Below are 22,822 nucleotides of genomic sequence, written 5' to 3' on the forward strand. Positions count from 1 at the left end.
TTTCTGGACAGGTTGGCTTTCCCCATTTGATAGAAACATATTGGAATATGTTTCAGCACTGCTGCCTGGTCTGGAGATGTAGAGTCCCTTTCCTAATTCATCTCTGCCGAGGGACCCAGTTAACAACACCTATTGTATATTACAAAGGAAATAGAATTTCGTGTTGAAGGATGAGCGGACCTTGCATTTGAACTCCCAGTCACTACTACTAAGGATGGATTTGTCCCTTCTAAAATCCAAAAGAAAACTGTTCTCAGCCTGTCTTGTGTTAGCTGTTTTCCTTGGTTGTCACTTCTAGTATGGGTTGTACTGCATTTTGTTGGCATTCTTAGTATTTTTTCCTATACAAAAATGATGTTTTGGGAAAGTTGAGAAACTACTTGGGTTTTTTTTCTTTCTTTAATAGCACTTTACTTGAATTTTAGGTTCATTTGAGCTGTGAATGATGGCTGGGTTCAATGATGGACAAAGCTTAAACTTAGAGCTAGTGCAGCTTCTTTTTACCTTTTGTGATGATTTTTTCAGTCCAATTTTGCAGAGTGAATTGTTTGTAATGCTTGTATTAAATTAGTTGCAGTTGTTCCATAGAAGCTATTAAAACTTTGATTAAAATATAAATGAAAAGATTTGATAAATAGTGGAGATGAGGAGAAAGAAGGTATTTATTCTATTACTTATAGTGATGCATCTTAAATGCTAGCAGGTGGTCTATTCAAAACTAATAGTATTAGTTGCTTTTAGTAAGCCATCGTGCAAAGCAAGTGCTCTATTAATTACCTGTCCTTACAAGCACAAATGATTAGTAGGAAATAGTGACTTGAGCATTGTAGGGTGTCATTACTGGAAACCTGTTACATGAAACTTCACGTCAAATATTTTTATTAGCCATTTGATATGTATCTATAATTAAAAAGTTTAACATTCTGTGTGGATCCAACTCATTTCCCATAATAAAACTAATCCCCCCCAGCATTATTTTGTTGGTTTACATGTTTTTGGCAATTGTTATTAATGTAGTAACACAGCTATAAATTTGGTTTTAGGTGAGTCAAGAAATCATCTAACTTCAAAATCAAGTTGATTAATTTTTTTAAAACCCTCTTGCAATCTTGTTTTTTGCAAATTCAGTACAATAGATTAGCATAAACACTAAGAACATTCAAAATCATTTATTCCAGTTAAAATCCATTCTGAATTTGTTGTAAGCAAAACATATTTTAAGCCTGCTTATTATATGAAAATACTCTTACTGCTGTTCAGCAGAACAGGTGTATGCATGTTAGTCATACAAGTACACAAAAATTCAGCTAGACTCTCTGGTTGAAAGACAGCATTGAGAAAACATATATTACAAATACGATAAAGCATTCAATCTGTGTTTACAATGTTTAGCAGATAATTTTTATTAAATCCAGGCATAAAATTTTCATTCAGCTTAAGTAAGCCAGAGTTGGATGTCATTATGAGATTTACATACCATTAGCTCACATCAATTGATTAGCAGCCGAGCTCCGAGCTCCGTGGTACAAGGCTAGTTAAGAGACGTTATTTGTGATGCCAGGAGCCTGCAGGTCAAGGAGGTTTACTGGCTGCATGCTCATTTCCTTTGCCTATGTGATTATTTGATAAAATGAAGTGCATCACTGTGAACAATTGACCCTTTTGAACAATCCAGACTGGTCAGCAGTCTAAATCCACATTTTAAAGCCATCATTATAGCCTCAAACTTAAGAGTTTCCAGGGTGCAGACAAAGGTGTTGTCCTCCTTCAGTACCAGTCGGGTACCGTTTTCAGACTTTATGAAGTACTTGAATTGAATAATATTTGAAGATACCGAAAACTCCTCTGGAAATCCATCCAGCCTGCTTTTGGACACCAATACGATTCTGGATTTTATTTTTGCAATGAAATCAGGAGCATTACAAAAGATTCGAAGTCCTTGTGAACGGTCGTGGCTGTCTGTTATTTCCAGGAAAGTAGTCTCTCGAGATGCTAGCTGTTCCTTCTCCCACCTTGATTTCACTGCATCCGAGAGTACCTTAAGCTGGAAAAAATCTGCTTCTTGTGCCAAAAGTTGATTTTCTCGAAACCCTTCTGGTAGAAGAAGTTCTCCATTTCGTAGGAAGTTGAGAATGTGTCTGAAAAGGAGTCCATCTCTGTCTATGAAGTAATGACCATCTGCATCGAATGGGCACATTATTTTTCCATTTATGATCCCTTCCAGGAAAGAATCAGGATACTTGGTTAGTGTCTGTTTTTGTGTGATATATAGATAGCCACCAACATTCAGAGTAATCAGAGACGTTTTATAGTCCTTGTCTTGCTCAGAGCCTTCGGAGTTGCTGTGTTTTTCTTCGCATTCCTTTTCTCTTCTGTTTATTTTTCTCTCCATTATCGAAGCTAGGACAAAAAGGCAGCTTTGTTCTTGTCAGCTTGCAAAGAGATTTTTTTTTTTTTTTTTTAAAAAAAGCACCTTTATTCAGCTCCGGCACGATGTTGGAATGGAAATGCTGCTAGCATTGCTCTGACTGTCAGCTCGGGTTTGCAGTAGGTGGCGTATCAGCTGTGTATGCAGGGAGATACCAGGAATATGACTGTAACGGAGAATTTGCATTTAACTGTGTAAGGGAAGAAGGGTTTAACAACTGTTTGTCTCTTTCCTTTAAGTCTAAGAAGTTTACATAGTTTGGGGGGTTATTCACAGAAATGCATACTACTGTTCTAAATGACACCTTATTTTTAATACTTTAAGATGTGTATGTGTATGGCCAAATCATATTTAGTGCTTATGGTGTTAAAGAGGTAGCTTCATTTATGTTTCAAGGATTTTAATTTTCACACAGTGTCTTTTCACATCTTTTCTTGGTACCAGTTACAGTACCTGATGCATACAGCAGGACAACACTGAAAGGAAAGGTGTCCCTGTCTGTACAAGGGGGGTGTCATCTGTATGGAGTCTGTGCACATATGTATTTATTCCTCATTTATCAGACATGTGTGCAGTGGTAAGATATTTTCACAGAAGATACACTGGAAGTGATGCTGAGGACTTGTTGATCTGACTGTTTTAAGTTTGGGGTGAAAGCTTCCATTTGCGGTCGATGGGAGTATCCGCACCAACACAAGAACTGCAGCCCGATTACGTTTTGCTTTTTGCCTTTCTCTGTGCCATAGGAAAAAATGTTTTAGAGTGTCATGTTTTTTAAGTCACCAAGGCTATCTAGCATCAGTTTGTTCTTTCTCGATAGAAACAACTCAGCTGCCCTGCAGAACAAAGGGTTAGTGTGCCTACAGATAGCTTTGAACATCACATCACGTTACAGCTTAGCAACACTTGGGTTTGGGGAGGGGGGAAACATCGGCAGAGCATGCTTGAATCAAATGGCTGTCTTCCCTCTGTGAATCTGTGCTTTGAGGCTCGCTCTCGGTTGCCTCTTAGATAAAGGTTTCCTCTTTAAACATTTGCAGCTTGGAGCAGGAAAGGGAGAGCTCTCCACACATCTCTGTGTGCGTTTCCCGGGGGAGCGGGCGGGAGCCGCAGCATGCATTCCCCAGCACCGGCAGGAGCGAGCGCTTACCTTGGGCTGGACCTGGAGAGGAGGTCCCACCTTTTTGAAGATGTATTTTTCACTTTACAGGTAGATGTCTCCTGCTTTGCCCGATTAGCAGTGGAAACTCAGATTATTCTTCTGTAAATTCTTCTGCTCTATGTCTAAATATTTTATTCCTACTGCTCCCACTGTCTCTAAGGCTGTTGACTGATACTGTGGAGTTATCACTATAGTATTTTATTAATTGATAACTGAATCTGGTAGAAATAAATGCACGTTTTTTTACTCTCTATTCTCCTTGCGAGGGTAACCCTAGCACTGATACGCTAAATTTTTCTGCTGCTGTATGTGATATATTAAGCAGATATTATTAATTAGATTTGATTTATCAGGAATGAGTCATGGTTTTAATTTTAACTCTTTGATGCAATTGATATGTTTAGCATAACTTCAATCAAAGAGATTTCAACCAGTTTCTAATTTTTAAACATTTGGACTCTTTCTAAAATTAACTCCTTTCACAATTATTGAGTGAATAATTGAGAAAATGAAAAAGGTAATTAGTTTCAATTATGAATTTTTTTTTCATTACAGGAAACTTCCATTCAAATTTAGTTTATTGTCAAGTGATGGAAAATTCAGTTAATGTGCTTAGATCTTGCATAGCTACATTGTTGAACCATCTTAGTGGATGATAAACCCTAAGAGGATGATTTCTGTGGTGCTTTCATCTTACACAGTGATCTTGAAATACTTTGAAGCTGAACTAGGAATGTCCTGGCACAAGTAAGTAGGGATTTCCAAGGACAGCTGGGATTTGTAAAAGATATGCTATTTTTTATGGGCAGCTAAACTGACTACATTTTAAGAGGCAATAGTTACAGAACAGTATCTGCTCACTTAGTTTTTCACGCTCATCATCTTCTGAATGTTCTAACACTTGCAGTTGAAATTTTCCACTTCTCTGAACAAGTAAGTATTCCTTGAAAAATCATGCAAAAATCATTTTAGTGGTTTGTATGATGAAATATTCAAAATTGATTTGGTGTGGAAAATACACTCTGTGGAGATCACGAATATTTACATTTAAACCTTTGAGATTTGAAAAATGTAGAGCTGCTGTAAAATTTTCATCACCACAAGCCCATGTAACTTTACTGCAGCTGACAGTCATCTGTAACACAAAATTGAAGGCTGGCACATCTTTGTGAACATTTTCCACTTTCTGTGCTGTGCTACAAGACACCTTTTCCAAAGAGCCCTCGTTCTTTATATGCACTTGGTGATATATAGGGTATTGCAGTGCATGTAGTTTTAGTGAGGTAGGAAATATTTTAGTGGTTTCATATAGCTCAGTGTTTTCTGAAAGTGTAGATAGAAGAACCGGATTTCCTATTTTCTGGACTTTTTGTCCATCCTTTAGAAGATGATCTAAAAGTTCATTTTAGTGTAGGTATGCAAGTATTTCCTGCAATCAAGTGTGGAGACTTAGACTCTCAGAGTGCAAGAGCTGCCTTTGTGTTGTGCACGAGGCTTGTAATAGCTGAGAGATGTTCCCAGCGTGTCCTGGTTCTTCTTCCTTCCCGCGTGGATTGAGACAGAGCAACTTGCTGCTGTGTGCTGTGCCATGCCATGAGTGAACTGCCTCTGTTTCTGCCCTGTACAGCTGAAGTATCCTGCTTGTCAGCAATCCTGCAGTGACTGCTGCTTCACAAATTGTTAGTGTGACCTGTTTTCTGGGCTTGGCCATGCAAGGGAGGAATAGCACTGGAATTCAGCAATTGCAAGGATATTGTTTTGGTTCCAGATGAAATAAAAAAATACACCAAGCACTCTCTCTCACACACACTTAAGAGAGTGGCTGTAGTAATAGTAGTACTCCATTTCCAAGTTACTCACCCTTTGACTGTGCCAGGAGGGCAATCCACAGAGCTTTTCCGTTTCTTCTCAGTCAGACAAGCTGTCCTGGAGACAGTGAAAATCCAGTGCTGCTGTCTATCAGCTACACAGGAAAATGAATCCAAGGAGGAGGGGGGCAGGCATCTGCCCCTCATTCTGTCCTAAATGTTTCCTTTTGGAAAACAACCTCGCTCCTCCTCAACTTCCGTCCTCCTCCTAAATCTCCTGGTCTGGAAGCTTGAGCACGCCATGAAGCTGAGGATTCAGAATGGGAGCACACCACAGTTGGTGCTTTACCTAGGGTTCAGCTTACTCACGTGTCCAAACAGCATCAGCTTCACTCAGAGTCTGCTGTCAGTGAAAATGACCTGGGTTAACAGAAAACAGCTACTTTTATTTATTACAGTACAAAAAGATATGAGGAGAAATCTCAGCTGTAAGAGGTAGAGAATTTTTGAATTGTATTAGGAAGCCATGCTAATGAAATCTGTTTGGGTTATCGAGGCAATTTGCTAGTCATTTAATGTCATAACACAGAAAATTGGCCAGGTTGTTGGACAATTAAACCATTCAGTGGTTACTAACTCATAGTTTTAGTAGCATAGACATTCTCATTCCGATAATAACTCCAGGATGTTGATTAACAGCTATTGAAGACAAGATCTCCACACTAATTGAAATTGAAGATTTTCAAATCATCAAGTCTGAACAATTTGCATTCAAGAGTTTTAAAAGAGCTATCTAAGAAATTCTATGAACAAGCTGATGATGATACTTTCAGTAGTTTTTGAGCACTGCAGTTCTGCAAGACTGAAAAAGCAAATGCTGTGCCAGTATTTGAAAGGTGAAATGGAAGGCCCAGGTATTTAAAAATAAAAAGGGACTGTATGAAAAACAATAAAACATCTGACTTGGAGGTCAATCAGTTAAAAATTAAGCGAGAGTAATATAATACTAATCAATGTGGGTGGAGGGGAAAATGGAATGTGCCAAATTTTCTTTCTTTTTTTTTTTTTTTACAATTTGTACAGCAAAAGAGGTAATGCTTTTTTTTTCTGTTAAATCTTGTGAGTATGTCCCATTTGCCATGTTCAATTAGAATATATACTGTATTAGTTTCCCTCTCATTTAACTATACAAAAGTTATTTGCCAGGTTTCGAACTCACAAATGTTAAACAGAGAATTATCACTAAAGTAATTGCTGTGATTTTGTTCTTGGTCCTATTTATTTTTAGTCAGTGATCAAGGAGGAGATAGTGACTGATGAAGTTTGGAGATGATACAGACTGGGAAGGTAATCAATAAGGAGATAGATTGCTGATGCAGAACCATTTGGATAGTTGGTTAGGATAACATTTTAATAAAGTCAAATACGGAATTTATGCCCTTTGAATGGAAGAGAGGTGCCACAAAAAAATGCCTCTGGTCTGGAAGAGCAGAGCTGAGGTCTAGTGTAGGGGGGGGCTGCTCCTTGTCCATCCATCACATGCAATAGCCTGCAAAGCTGCACAGCGGTATAAGTGGGCAGCAGGAACTACCAAGGCTTCCAACTTGGACACTGGGAAGCAACAGCCCAACTTCTACCTGCTGAGGAGCTGGAGGCACATGTGCCCATAGCCTGTCTTTACTGCACTTTCTTCCACTTTTTCCTTCTGCCTGGGAATCATGCATCCTGAAGGCAAGTTTATTCTTCTCCTTCCCTGGCACCTCTCTCTCACAAAGAGCAGGAGCTAGTAAACTGCAGATCCTGTCCCACACGCCATCAAGACTGGCTGTGAGGCCCACAGCTCAGGAGAGACATTCATGAACTGAACTTTCTGAGGTCAATAAGAATGATTAAGAAGTTGAAAAATAGGCCTAAGGGAAGATTCGAGAAAACATGAATTATTTTTATTAGGCTTGATAAAGGTGGCACGTATATAAGTGCTTGGATGGGCAGAAATGCTTTCATAGCAGGCTCTTCAAATTAGCAGTCAGTAGTCTAACAAGACCCAGTGGCTGGAAATTGGAACTGGGTGCAGTCAGACTCAAAACCTAACACATTAAAATCCCCAAGCCACTCAATCTCTCTCAAAAAAAAAACCCAAAACAAACCCAAAACCAATCCCTATCAGACCATCTTCTGCACAATTCCAGTAAATTTCACAGAATCACAGAATGGTAGGGGTTGGAAGGGACCTCTGAAGATCATCTGGTCCAACCCCCCTGCCAAGGCAGGGTCACCCAGGGCAGGTTGCACAGGAACGTGTCCAGTCGGGTTTTGAAGGTCTCCAGAGAAGGAGACTCCACAACCTCTCTGGGCAGCCGGTTCCAGTGTTCTGTCACCCTCACAATAAAGAAGTTTTTCCTCATGTTGAGGTGGAACTTCCTGTGCTGCAGTTTGTGCCCATTGCCCCTCATCTGTCACTGGGCACTGCTGAAAAGAGACTGGCTCCATCCTCTGGACAGCCACCCTTCAGAGATTTATAGACATTGATAAGGTCCCCTCTCAGCCTTCTCTTCTCCAGACTAAACAGCCCCAGGTCTCTCAGCCTTTCCTCATATGAGAGATGTTCCAGTCCCTTAATCATCCTTGTAGCCCTCCGTTGGACTCTCTCCAAAAGTTCCCTGTCTCTCTTTAACTGGGGAGACCAGAACTGGACACAGTACTCCAGATTAGGCCTCACCAGTGCAGAGTAGGGGGGGAAGATAACCTCTCTCAAATTTCCCCAGTGCCTGTTTATTAAGATTGCCTTAAGCATTTTAACCACATTCTGTCCATTGATGGTGATTGTCAGCAGGATTTGAAGCTGGAATCAGCATCTCCCCAGCATATCTCCCTGTCATCTCTCTGAAAGAGTCAACAGTTGAAATCTTTTCATGAATTGGCACTGGGGCATTCAGGAAGGGAGGTCGGGGTGAGCATGCATTTGGCAGCTGATGATGAAGCTATGGGTTATGTACACCAGCCTGTCTGGAGCTGCACTCACCGTGTACCTGCCACCCTACATAGGGCAACTGAGAGTGTAAAATGCTTGGGAAGATGTCTGTTTTTCCTTCTAATCACTGATCTTAGCTAGTCTTCCAGACCTATTCATTTATCTTGTACTATCTGCTTTATTTTGAGTAGGTATTTTTAACAGGGAATCGCCACTTTCATGCCTTATTCATCCTTTGGCTTCTAGGCTGATGTGGCTCTGGAAGTATCAAGGCAGATGTGTAGCGCTTTGGATGTCTTTTCATTGTAGCTGTGGTCCTGCAACAAGCGAAGACAGACCCAAGTCCCTGAGCTTGAGTTTGCTGCATGATGGATAACTAGGCTGTGAAGGGAGTAAAAACTGTTCCCCCACTACAGTCTTGCATCCAGAGGTTTGCATGCATCTTGGCAGATTTATTCTGCTAGACTCTCTGGATGTGTTAAAATCCTCAAGAGGGTTCAGGGAAAGTGGGACATAAACCTTGGCTTTTGGACATTGGGTGAGCTTTGGCAGCAGAGTAGCTTAGCTGCAAGACAGTTTTCTTGGAGACTGTGGACAGCCTTGTACTGTGAAGCAACTAGAACATTAAAAGCCAAATCTAGATCAGTGGTAATTAAAAGCAGGTATTAGCCAAGACATCAAAGATGAGATGTGACTAAGGATAAGGGTGTTTAATTAGCAGGTTGATTCCCTAAGTAGTTTGTGTTGGAGGAGCTATTTGGTTCACTGATCCTGGTTCTTAAAACTTAAGAGTAATTTGAAAATTGTGCAAGGTGCAGAGAGATTGATAGCAGCCTGTCAGTGTTCAGACAGCTGGGCTGGATGGCTCAGATGGGTATAGGCTAGTTAGCCTTGAACCTATACCATGGAAACTAGTGGAAAAATTGTCAGGAGTTCAAGAGGTAGAAGAGATCAGAAATATAATCAATGCTAGCAAATATGGCTTTATGTAAAGGTTTTCAGCTCAAACAGACCTAATGTTGTTTATTTTGGAGATTGTGAGTTTGATCAAGTAACAGCATGTTTGCAGCCTGCTTAGCATTTCGTATTGCACATAATTTAGAATTTTGTGACATTCTGATCTATGTCTAAAAAAAAAAATTAAAAAAACAAGCACAGAACAAGATTAAAAACTGGCTGACAGTTACCAGAAAGTAATTATCAGTAGGAAGCCACTCAGGTTGTAGTTTGAAGGTCTTCCTCCAAAATTAGTAAGAGGGACCAGTAGTAAGTGAGAATCACTGCTTATAAAATGTGTTGTGATTGACACAAATGCTGGCAGGGCTGTCATGGTGTGACCGGGATCACTTAATTCACAGAATCTGTTTAAAGACAATGCATTTTAACCAAGCCAAAGGCAATTATATACCTGGGAACAGGGAATGCAGAGCACATAAGTAAAATGTGATGCTTTGAAAAGACTCAGAGTAGGTGTATTAGTGATATAATAGCCAGTCAGCTCCATCAACACCCAGAGCTTGATTTTTAGAGACAAATTGATTTTAACCCAGTTTTAGCCATCTAAATATCAAACACAGTCATGGGACAGAGACACTCCCCCCACTCCCCCCAAAAAAACCCCAAACCAAACAAAAAACCCACCCACCCAACCAAAAAACCCACAAACCAAAAGCAACAACAAAAAACCCACCAGCACAAGGCAGATCGTTGAATCCTAAAAGCAATGGGACCAATTTTCTTCTGAAAGTCTCTCTTCCTCCCTCTCTCAGCTGAATTCAGAGATGCTACTGAGTAAACTTGAGATGGCTGAAGTGAGGTGAGAGAAATTCCAGCTCCTGTATCTGTTACTTTACCTCCACATATGGTTTTGGTAAGATGCAGTAGTATTACGTCTATTTTCTGGTCTTTGTATTCTTAAAACATCATTGCAAGATTGAACAAGGTGCAGATAAGAGACCCAAAACTGATTTAAGTGTGGCGTAAATGCCTTGTGGTGAGATAATGCATGAGCTTGAATTACTTCATTTATTGATAAGATGATTGAAAAGTGACTTGATTACAATGTATAAGTACTTTCAAAGGCAGAAAACTCCAGGTACTAAAAGGCTCTTTAGTACAGTATAGAAAGTCATAAGAAGGGACTACTAGAAGCTAAAGGCAAATTCATGTTGGAAATTAAGCAGCAATATTACTACCACTTTAGCCACAGATAGGTTACTAGGTTCTGTACAAAAGAAGGAGTATAAAATTTATCTGCCAGTGATACACAGGTCAGGCAAATTTGTCAGGTTGTCTCTCCTGACCATAAACCTTGGGAATCTGTAAAACCAGAAGTATTTTAACACAAATTTTGTTTCATTCAAAACCACCTGGAAAAGTATGGCATTCTTATTCCTTTCAAGGATTTACTTTAAATCAAACCAAAAAATTTTAGATTAAATCATTTTAAAATACATGGTGTCGAAGTAATAGTTCTCTGCATTATTCTGGGAGAGCAGACTTAGATTTCCAGATGTAATAATATTTCAGTCTGTAAGGCAGTGGAAAATTAGAGGCGTCTCAGAGTGCCCTGTGTTACTTGGCATCAATACTTGTAAGCGTTTCTGTTATCTTCTGTGACATTGCCAGCTGAAGGTGACGGTGACAGTGTAGTACCCTACACCAACAGCAAGTCGAAACTCTCTGTTGGACGGACATTTTAAATGGTGAGAGCTAATCAAACGATTAAAGCTCATCCTTTCTTGTTATGCAAGACTGTTCCAGGGGTGTTCCTTTTACACATACTGCACTGGCTATGCCCGAAAGAGATGGAAAAATTGCCACACACACACTGTGCACTAGAACTTCGTAGCAGAGGAGCAGGTGTTTCCCCACCATCACTTCCCTCTTCCTTTCTACAGCATGTTGCTTTTAATTTTTTAGGCTTTTCTACCTTTCTGGAGTAGGCTGGTACTGTTGCACTGCTCTGTTAGTTGTCGTTGCTTCAGGCAAAAGGGTGTTCACATGGATTACAAAGTGACTGTATTACAGAGGTGAATGTACAGAGAGCAGTATTAGCTAAAACTTAGTATGTGATATCCTAGATTACTAACCGCAAGTGTTTAGTTCTTTTCCTTGAGTGTTAGCATATGTGGTATTATTACTTTATTGCATTATGTTCCTTTAGTGAACAATTTTTTGTTGTAATAAGATGAAAATAGGTTACATTTTTCTGAGGATAGGAATAAAATTAGCTCTCATTTTATCTTCCACTAATTTTGGATACTTTGATTATCGCGTTATTATGTTTTTCATTGTCACTGACTGTTTTCAATGTACATTTCCAGAAAACTGTTCCTAGGTAAGCTGAGCGCAACAATCTAGAGAAAGGAGGACCACACAGTTATCATCTCTTATTTAAAATTTGGTCTTTGTGATTTATTCCTAATACGTAAGACATCTGATGGCAAGATGTAAGATAAGTAAGTCTAGAGGATACCAGCCATGCAAGCATGTTTTTCTTGCTTATTTCTTCTGTGTCTAAATAGCAGAGATTTTAGAAATTAAGTTGAGATTTGAGAACTTATAATTACTAAATGCTTAATTAGTAAGAACTAATTCAAATGTCGACCATGTTAGTGAATCTTATTTTAATGTTCAGTTTTGCTTTGTTTTTTCATTCTAGATAAGCTTTCATTGGAAGGAATAGTGGTGCAACGTGCTGAATGCAGACCTGCAGCTAGTGAAAATTATATGAAACTGAAAAGGTACGAGTGCTCTATTACATATGGATATGGGATATCTGCGTGATGCTTTTATTATTGCCTTTCTAGGGATGGATGACTTCAGTATTATCGTGTTCTTACCTAGGGTTTTTACAGGATTGGAACTGTTCTTGCTTTTGGGGTGGATTTACTGTACAGAAGGAGTGAAGGGTGGTGTGGGGTTTGTACCTCCCTCTGGTATTGTCTGGTAGGATGATGCAGACTTCTGCATTCCATGATGGCCAAAACTCTTACCAGAACATACATTGTGCCTCTTCATACCTGAACGTATGAATGTGTGGCTATATAGTGTGATTAAAGCTGAATTTCCTGAGAACTTGAAGGTTTGCATTGGTCTGGTCAGGACAAGCTTCTTGTGAATGAGTTTCTGTGTGGATTGTCCAAATTTAATTCGACTTAATACTGTGCCACACTAGATGAGGAGCACCTCTGAAAAGATATTTAAAATGCCTGAAATAGGAGAGAGTTCAGGGAGAAGTGCTAGACCAAAACCGGCATGCTTGCTAGAAGAGGTAGTGGCTGAAAATGTCAGAAGTGGCATGGAAACCACAAGACATAAATTTAACAGAATCATTTAGTGCCTTTTGGAAATTTAATCTGATACATCTAGAATTTACCATGTGATTCATATATCATACGTATAATTAACTTGATGACGTTCTCTAGTAAAAAATCAGATTTTGAATTGATTGTGCTTTATATGAAATATGTACTTATATATTTTAAGCATGTGGGTTTTAATTAAATCACCCTTTTATATTATGAGTTTGTTGTAAATAGAGATATGCAAAGCAGAAAATTTTGGGAAGAGAATCATACGTGATTAGTTTTAGAATTGTCAAAAGAAATGCAGAAAAGGCAAAGTGATGTTTTTCCACAGTTCCTGATCTGTTTTCTGTGTATCATATACTACATTTACAGTATCTTACATTTTATTAACCTCCTCTGTCATCTAAACTGCTCCATTGTTTCCTTATTGTGTTCGTTCAATTCTGAGACTTTACGTTCTAGCTTGTTGGCAAATCAGTACCATAAGTTTGCTCACGTACAGTGAACTACTTCATTTCAGACTGTGTTCTGTGATTGCTATCATGATTTTTGTCATTAGTGTGAAATGGAGTATGAAGCAAATGTGATGTTACTAGAAAAGGACTCATTTCAATCTGGCAATTTTAAATATATACAAATATAGTCTGTGGGCTGTATTTGCTTCATAATTGTTTTAATCACAGGTTGCCTGATCTAAATGTTTTTTTGCGTTTCGTACGCAGTCTTCTATTAGTTGATCAGATAAGCTTCTCCTGGTAAGGCCACAGCAGGAGACCAAAACAAAACTGATAGCTTTAATGACATACTACCCAAACTTTGAATTTTTCAGCAGTCTACTTTCTGTCACAAACGCATATGTGCAGCCCCTCCTGGTATTTGATTTTGTTGTGTTCAACTGCTTTAGAACCACAAAGATACGAAGGCAGGTTTTGTGTTTAGAAGCACTGGCAGCTGAAAACTGATGGTACCCTTGTTTTTTCTTTCTTGTAGAAAAATTGTCAGGCTGTGAATGCCTAGTTTCTAACTTTCCATGTTGTTAAAGAGTTTTTGCCTCTTACCAAAAAGTTAAAGAGAAAAAAAAACTGGTGGGAATCAGCGTGAAATTTAGCAGATCTAGCAGCCACAGGCTCAGAAGAAATTGGTTTATGTCCAAATACCATCTCTGGTATTTGAGTAGTAGGATTTAACTTTTCACTCTCTTTGCTCTCACCCACCCTCAACATGCTGCAGTTTGTATTTGTGCTTTAAGAAAGTGACAGCATTGAAGATAAACCGCATAAGTTATAGAACTGTTATATTAAACCATTTCTATTCACTTTTCTATTTACTGTTGTGCTTTGAATGAGAGAGACTCTCCAAAGGTGGAATTGATAATATTGATAAAACAGCAAGTCTGTTGTGTAGGCTTTAAGTCCTACAGTAGTAAATTGAGTCGGGAAGGAAATAAAATTAAAAGATAAATGCAGTTGCTTCAAACTTTGAAGATCTAGAAAATGAAGTTAAGCTGCACACTCCAATAACTGTAATAATTTTTTTCTGAGAGCTGGCAGTGACCAAAAAGGATTACATGCCTCCCTGGTATTAAATTCAGATATGGATCCCCTGTATTTTACCCTCTGCATCTGGGTGAAGGAAATCGGTTGCTGGGTGCGTGGCACGGCATTTGATTTCCATGCTGCTCTGTAGAGTTTGAGTGAGAGCACAAAGTGATGGTCTTGTGATGGGGCTGCCAGCAGTTAGGTGGGAGATATGTGTGATGTGTGGGTTTAAGGATGGATAATGAAAGCACAGAATTTGGTGACAGGTATGGGTGAAAGCGTTGTGAAATGCAGCAGATGGAAGGAAGGCTTTTTCCCAAGGAGCAAACTTTGATTTGATTTTGGGAAGAATGTAGATGGCTGATGCTCAGAACACTTTGAATACCAGGTACAACTGTGCGTCTAGGGATGACTAGTGAAAAGGTAAAACAAAGATTGTGTGACCTTCACTTGGTATTTTCCATTTTGGAAGTTTTGTTGTTGGCAGATTGATTTCTTTTTTTCCATTTTCCAGAACTTCATATCGTGAAACACCTGCCATCCTGCACTAGCAAAGCTTCATGCTATTGAATTTCCTAGAAATTTTTTATTAACAATGTCTTTGTTCTTTGTAATGCCTTAATGATTAATTATATATTTGCAGTTACTGCTGGTGATGCTGTTGTGGCTAGCTGGAAAACAGTATGTGGTTTCCAAGCACCTGTCCTGATTTCTGTCTTGTAGAAGTGGATCTCATGGTCTAATTTAAAAATATTTGGACTGTGTGGTGAAAAAATCCAGGCAGACTCTGTTGCCAACAGCGGACGGTTTTACTGTGTGGTAGTCACAGAAGATACTGTCCCTACGCTATTCTTTCTGGTTAATACTTCCCTTCTTGCCTCATCAAGCCTGCAGGACATAGGAAGATGGTGACATGTGAACTGTTGTAGCAGAGGGTGTGTATCACAGATGGGGTTACACGCAAGGCGCGTTGTACGGAGCACACTATATTTGCACCGGTCTTTTGCCCCTGCCATGCACGTCACCTTAGGTAGGCGGCCTTTTCCTTCTGCCAGGCTGCCCTAGGTGGGCTCCACATCCACCCCAGCCGGTCCCATTCAAACTAGATTATTTCTTTATCTCACTGTAGTCAGCTTTCCACCATAAGGAGGCATTATCTGTCCCTTAATTTTATCTTTCTGAGGCTTAAGAGATTTTTATTTCCGTTACCTTCATTCTGTGGTCGCAGTGCTCAGTTACCTTGGGGTTAGTGACTCCCCAAAGAGAGAGGTCCTCCAAGAGGCTAAACTGCACTGGGAAGGATGGGACACAGGTAGAGGGGAGTCCCTCCAGACATTCGGGATCCTCTCAGGCTCCAGATGACGTGAAAGGAGATGAGAATAACATTTTGGTACTCCTGAGGGGCTTTTGGTATGCATAAAAGACAGAAAATGTGGGACTGGCATGCACCCCATCTCATATTCTCTCTGCCAAATTACCTGTTTCCATCCTTGCACTGGTCTTCACATCTGTTGTGTTCTTCCCTCTGACCACAGCGAACCCTCCTCTTCCCCAATTCTTCCTCAGTCCCCCTTTCCCATTTCTGTTTACTTCTCTTTCTCCATTTCCTCACAGAAAACATTTTTTAATTATTATTCATTTTTTCAAAAATAATTTGAACACAACCCAAACTACATTTCCTTTTGCGGAAAAGTTGACAAGAAAAAATGTCATCTGTGGGAGATTAATCTCTCTTCCGCAAAGCTCCGATTCAGACTGATGTTGTCAAGATGAGTAGCTACAACAAGGTCTCCAGGACTGCTCAGGTCCTTTGCAACAGGGTGGCTGGGCACCAGGCTTGCAGTTCTCAGGGGAGGTTTTGGAGGCACATGCAAAGAACATCTCAAGCAGTTGTTGGATGCTTGTTTGATAGCGCTTCCCCGACAGTAGTGGATGGCAGGCAAAAACTGGGATAAAAATCAGACCCCTTGTTTCATTCTCAAATGTGCTGGAGCAATGCTGGTTGCCTTTCAAAATGGGTATTGGGAGACACTGATTCAACTATACGTAGTCTGAATTACTGAATTCTCCCAAACGGTACGCCAATTTAAAAAAAAAAAAAAAAAAAAAGAGTCCTAGGATTACAGAAAGCCTAGAAGAGCTGACATTTAACACTGCAGTGAGGCTGGTAATCCCTGTAATTCTCTTAAGTAACATAAAAATACATCCTGAAGTATCGATAGTGAAAATGATAGTTGCCAACATGGCAGCTTGTAACAAGGCTGCAAGGATTTTGTATATCCTTTTGCTTTTTTTTTTAAGAGTTTCTACAGAGAGTGTGATGGAAGTCCTTAGAAAAAGCTGCTGGAAGAAACATGCATGGTAGGCTTTTAGGAGAAATGGGTTGCAAAACATTCTAGAATAATGAACTTCCATGTTCGAAAAGTCACGTTTCTTTACAGCCATATTACGGAGGCCACTAGAAGTCCTGACACTTGGTAGTTTAGGCCAAGCAAGTGAAATTAATTATTGAAGACAAGTTGCTCATCTTCTCTAAAACACTGTGAGAGAATTGACTGACTGACAGTTCTGTATATTGCTGAAAATGAGCATTAAACCAGGTTTTTTTTCCCCAAATACCTGCTACTAGCAAAAGAAAATGAATAATTTGACCAGCATGCCACTTCGCATATTTTCTTGTAGCTATGCATAGTTGGCTATGAATTTCCTTTCAAAATAAATATGTATGAATACATTTGTGCATTTTCCACAAAAGCTGACATGCTGCACAAATGCTCTTCAGTTTGTTTGAAGTGGCAAGCCATTTTTACACAGACCTGAGATTGCATCTGCCTGTCAGTCAATGAAACCTTGATTTTTCAAGTACTGAAGATCAATTTCTTTGTCTTGAAGTAAAATTCAGCATAATATAAAAAGACCTGTCCTAGGATGTTTTGAGTAGCTTGTCATTAAGTACAAAAAATATTTTTTTTCCCATGTGCTAAAATATTTCCAATCCAATTTTTTTCCCTGGAGAATAATGTGCAATTTGTAGAAAATTATCTAATAATCATGTTCATAAGGGTTAAGCTGTACTGTTGAGAGATTTATTTTATATTTCACTTACGTTCCTGGACACCCACTAGTTTTTACAAGTCAAGCAAGTACCATTCTACTTGTGAACAACTGGACTGCAAAGTAGCAGGCACACTAGTACTTAAGTTTCTTTGTCCGTTTTTGGTCCATTTTCCACATTTTTTTAGTAGAGTAATGGAGAGGAGTAAGTAAAAAAAATAAGGTTAAAGTGAGATGAGTTCAGCAGCACGGAGGAGTGGTAATTCCCTGTTTCAGGGGTCGGGAGAGTTGCTTTGGTTGACTTGCTACATATTTCTTTGTGATCTTAGGCTCTTTTCTCTGTCTCCTGCCCTTTCCATTTTGTCTGTTGTCTTTTTGTGTTCTCACAAGTGCTGTTTGGAGACTGGATTTTAATAGGTCTTTTATATTGCCATGCTTTTTTGTTCAGTGGTATGCAAAGGACCTAATTTTGGTCGCTGCTTCCAGCTATTATAATAATGCTAATAAATAAGGAATAACCTATTGTTCGTAACGCAGCAGATATTTTATCATGTTTCTCTTAAATCTGCAGCTGGATGTGGGAGGTTACCATATCCTTTTTGCCCTGCTGTTGTCTTCAGCTTCTAATTGGGCTAATTTAGTGGGGGTAGGGAAAAAAAAGAAGAGAAAAAAAAAAGCGGCATGCAGCTTTTTTTTTTTCCCAGTATACTTCCTAGTATATGAATCATATTAGTTACAGAAAACTGATACTTCCTTAAATTTTGGGAGAGACCGTTGATCTGATTGTTGTCAGTTTCCTTCCTTTTGCAAATGCCTGGAGGCAGAAGGTGAAAAAAAGTAGGCTTCCTTGCTGGCTGATTTACCGTTCTCCTTTTGTTTTACCTTAAAATGGCTTTGTTACAGTGTGGTGTGAAATTTGCCTTCTTTCCATCTTTTAAATATTGTCATTTCCCGGTTATAGGCACAGAATCACAGAGTGGTTGAGGTGGGAGGGGACCTCTGGAGGTCATCTGGTTCAACCCCCCTGCTCAGGCAGGGCCACCTAAGAGCCAGTTGCCCAAGACTGTGTCCAGACACCCCTGCATTCCTCTGGAATTGAAATCATGTGATGAGATGCTGCTGGGATGCTCTCCTGCTTCTTAATAGTGGGAATACTGAATGTGTTCTGTGCGTTTCAGAAAGGCGCATTGTTGAGAGGAGCCTCGCATGAAGGTCATTTTCAGAAAGGAGAGAGATGCTTGGGGATGTATATTTAAGAAGAGTTTATGGCAAATATTGCATGGATTTTTCCTTACACCCTGGGGAAGGAAATAGATAGTTGTAATTGGCGAGTTCTCATTGTCCTGTTTCTTTAAAACAGAGTTCATGAAACAGTATTTCTTTTCTGCTGGTTACACTGCTTTTTTTCCCCTGCTATCAGAGGCGTTGCATTTAAGAACATATCTAGTTTGCCTTTGTGGTAATTAGCCAAAAAGCATCCATTTCCTTTTCATCTGCTGAAAGGGGTGAGGCTAAAAATAGTCACCCTGGAATATGTTCAGGCTTCAGTCGTAGCCAGCTTCTTCAGGCTGAAAAAAGCCTTATTCAGTACCAGTGCTCAGCACCAGAAGTTCTGGGAACTTACATCTCCAGTAAGCCTAAATGTCAGTGGCATAGATTCCTTCTCTTGAAACCAAAGTCTTTGGTGTCGTACAGCGCTGGAGGTCTTTTTACCTTACTGCTACCAGGGCTACGGTAATTACAAAGATCACTGCTAGGGTGCTTTCCCGATTTCAGTGAGGGACTTATTTAGTACTGGCTGTGGTTACCAGCTGGGGACATCCTTCATGTTCCTAGGGCAACACCAGTTCCTGCTTTTCATCTTCTTTTTCATCTGTAGTATGAAAGTCACATTGTAAAGGGTGAAAATTTCTAAATGGGTGAAAATCTCTAAAAGAGAGTGCAGTTTTAACTGTCATGACTTATCCTGTGTTACAATACATAATAACCTCCTGTTCTTTTCATTTACTGTCATGCTTGGCCCTGTCAGAGAAGGTGGGATAGCTAGCTGGTATAAAAAATGCCATTTCTACATCGCTGTTGGAGTTCGGATAGAAATCTTCGTTTTCTCTGTGTTATGGTTTAACCCAGCAGGTAGCTACAACAACCACGCAGCTGTTTGCTCACCTCCAGTCTCCCCAGTGGGATGGGGGAGAGAATCGGAAGAAAGGTAGAACTCATGACTTGAGATAAAGACAGTTTAACAGGACAGAAAAAAAAAAATTCAGAAAACAAGCGATGCACAGCACAGTTGCTCACCACCCGCTGACCGATGCCCAACCAGTTCCTGAGCCGTGGCCCTCCCCCGCCAACTCCCCCAGTTTATACACTGGGCATGATGCCGTACGGTATGGAATATTGCTTTGGCCAGCCTGGGTCAGCTGTGCTGGCTGTGCCCCCCCCCGCCAAGTCCCAATGCATCCCCCGCCTGCTCGCTGGCCGACCAGAGCATGGGAAGCTGAAAAGTCCTTCACTGCTCAGCAACAATGAAAAAACATCAGTGTGTTATCAACATTTTTTTCATCCCAAACCCAAAACACAGCACTATACCAGCTACTAGGAAGAAAATTAACTCTGTCCCAGCCAAAACCAGGACACCGTTGCAGAGCAGAGCTCACTGAAGCTCATGGATCTCTTCCTAGCTGCCATGCCAGATGCTATAGTCATGCTGAGTACTGCTGGTGCTCTGGGTTCTGCAAAACTGCTTTGGCAACTACTAGGCTGACAAGCTCAAATTTACACAATATGTAGAATGTCAGCACCACAGCACATCTTCTATTTTTAAGCGACTTTGTTCACATACTATTGATGCTATTTGCAATTTGTGCTATCAGTAGACTTGTATTGTCCAACAGTTACCCTGCTGCCAAGGAGCTCCAAAAATTGTATGATATCACTGAGTACTAAAAGTTATCCTTGTGCAAAATCAAAGATTAGAATTGCCAGGTGGCAAGCTCTGTGGGTGACATATTGATTTCCTGGCTTATTAAAACATTTCTGAAATTGTTGACACTGCAAGAAGACACTAAAACAACGTCCTGAAGGGTGACAGGGTACATATGTGTCCATCCAAATAGCACTTGCTATTGGGATGTCGCCAAGTTTAAACAAGTTCTTAGTTGCCAAACCATCCATCCTCTATTTCTGGTTCTTTTTTCTGGGAGTGTCTGTCTGTAGGGCTCCAATGTTTCTCAAACAGGGGTTCCCTGTGATCTGTGGGTGATTTGATTCCTCAAGACACAGTACAATTCCAGTGGGAGCTTAACTCCTAGAGTACCACAGGGCCAACTACAGCACAGGGGAAGCAAACAGAGGTATCTCCTGTGCTCCTCCAGGGTTCTGTGGGTGGAAAAGATCCCAGCTTTAGAAATTAATCACAGCATTACATTTTATGGGAGAATCTTTCATTCTGTAAATACCTCAGATATTCATACAAGATACTAAAGCACTGCAACGATCAGTTAGTACTCAGACGCAATCCTGAAATGTTTTCCAAGAGGATATTATGCAGCCTCCTGCCAATGCATGAGTCTGGGATATTTTTAAAATGGCTGGGAATTGAAATGAACACCATAAAACAAAAAAGAATAGTAAGTTACTTTTTTTTTGAGAGAGAGGGAAAATGTAAAATCCTTTGAATTTCAGTCATCTAGAATATTTAAACTCACTTTTTTCCCCCTTGAATTATTTGGATAGAGAAAATGAGACTGCCAGTGTCAAAGGCCAACAAATTATACTTAAGTTGCAAATACAGTGAAGGAACTTTAAAATCCTAGGGGTTTTATTAACATTTCAAATCGAGTGCCAATAATTTTCAGTAATATTTTTCACAAAAGTTCTTCTACGGAATGTTACTTTCCACAGCTTGAAAGAAGCAGAAATGAATACAAAGGACTACTGCCTAAAATATTTCTTACAGGCATTTATGTGCATGCACAAATTTAATAATATTATAGAAATGATGGTTTTCAAGTTCTTTGTATTTTCAGTCTCTGCATTTAAATACAGACACATCTGCTTACGACCTTAAGAGAAATATATGCTGCTATTTTAATCCTGTTACCATTGCAAGACCAACACGGCTGTGATAGAACGAGATGGTTTCTCTTTGAAGTGGTATTTTTTCATCAGAATATGACTTAAATGTCAGTGCTAGTGATATGCGAATCATGAAAGTATTCCTTCCTTTTAAGTCTGCATTCAGTTCGAAATTTGCAAGTTGCTTTGTGCTTTTCAATGAAATACATTCCTTAAGTGAACTTTGTAGACAATAATCATACAAATCCTGGGGTATCTGCTTATGATCTATTATGATGTTTCTGCTATGCTGTTGCCTCCTTTGTTTGCAGTTAGTGGTTTTGGCGGTGATTTAATCATTGTCAGTTCAGTATCTGCAATGTTTTGCATAAAATTTTGCACTACACACTAAGCCGGTAACATCAGCAGGACCTAACGTACATCTTACTGCACCAGTAGAGAGAGTCTTACAAATCTGGCTGTGTGTTGGTTGTACAGCACAGTGTCCATGTGAAACCGTTGTAGGGCTGATGTGCTTATCCATACCTGAGGCTGGAATGACAAGGTTTTTCTGAGTTACGCTTGTACCTTGAATGCTGAGATGTATGCCGACAGGAAAGCTGAGAGTGCTGCAGACTCGCCGCCACTCATTATCCTTCCTTCCCTGCTGCCCATGGCAGAAAGCTGTAACAGAAGAATTTTCTGACAACTACCTATAATTGTTAAGGTTTAGGATCAGTGTTACTTTAGCTTACAATTTTGTTTGAGTTTGTTCTTGTATGATATGGTTGTCTCCTGTAACACACACACACGTATATAATAATATGCAAGGTCTGGCACCTGGGTCAGGGCAATCCCAGTATCAATATAGGCTGGGTGATGAATTGGTCGAGAGCAGCCCTGCAGAGAAGGACTTGGGGATATTGGTGAATGAAAAATTGGACATGACCTGCAATGTGCACTTGCAGCCCAGAAAGCCAACCATACCCTGTAAAAGCAGCGTGGCCAGCAGGTCGAGGGAGGTGATTCTGCCCCTCTGCTTCTGCTGCACTGGTGAGACCCTGGCTGGAGTCCTCCGTCCGGCCCTGGGGAGAGCCACAAAAGTGGTCAGAGGGCTGAAACACCTCTCCTATTAGGAAAGGCTGAGAGAGTTGGGAGTTGTTCAGCCTGGAGAAGAGAAGGCTCCAGGGAGAGCCTATTGTGGCCCTTCAATATATAAAGAGGGCTCATAAGAAAGACGGAGAGAGACTTTTTCCCAGGGCCTGTAGTGACAGGAAAACGGGCAATGGTTTTAAATTGAAAGAGAGTAGATTTAGATTTGACATAAAGAAGACATTTTTTATGATGAGGGTGGTGAGACATTGGAACAGGTTGCCCAGAGAAATTGTAGATGCCCCATGATTGGAAGCGTTCAAGGTCAGGTTGGACAGGGCTTTTGAGCAACCTGATCTAGTGACAGATGTCCCTGCCCATGGCAGGGGGGTTGGACTAG

The 22,822-nt window shown here is 40.1% G+C and overlaps 2 protein-coding genes across 2 annotated transcripts in view; one reads left to right on the top strand and one right to left on the bottom strand.

Moving 5' to 3' along the window:
• The window catches only part of GTF2F2 (general transcription factor IIF subunit 2), a gene marked incomplete at both ends in the record, with an annotated part of 102,114 nt that overhangs the window by 33,394 nt on the left and 45,898 nt on the right, over nt 1–22,822 (top strand). The window contains one exon of the mRNA XM_082011229.1: nt 12,034–12,115. Coding sequence (XP_081867355.1) covers nt 12,034–12,115 — 82 coding nt within the window. The remainder of the gene's footprint in view (nt 1–12,033; nt 12,116–22,822) is intronic.
• On the bottom strand, nt 1,619–3,228 carry KCTD4 (potassium channel tetramerization domain containing 4; the record flags this gene model as incomplete). The annotated part of the gene is made up of 1 exon (XM_082011218.1): nt 1,619–3,228. Exon 1 carries the CDS (start codon nt 2,390–2,392, stop codon nt 1,619–1,621), a length of 774 nt encoding a protein of 257 aa, XP_081867344.1. The 5' UTR covers nt 2,393–3,228.

The sequence above is a fragment of the Phaethon aethereus genome (assembly GCF_964289735.1).
Source record: "Phaethon aethereus genome assembly, chromosome: 1".
Lineage (NCBI taxonomy): Eukaryota > Metazoa > Chordata > Aves > Phaethontiformes > Phaethontidae > Phaethon > Phaethon aethereus.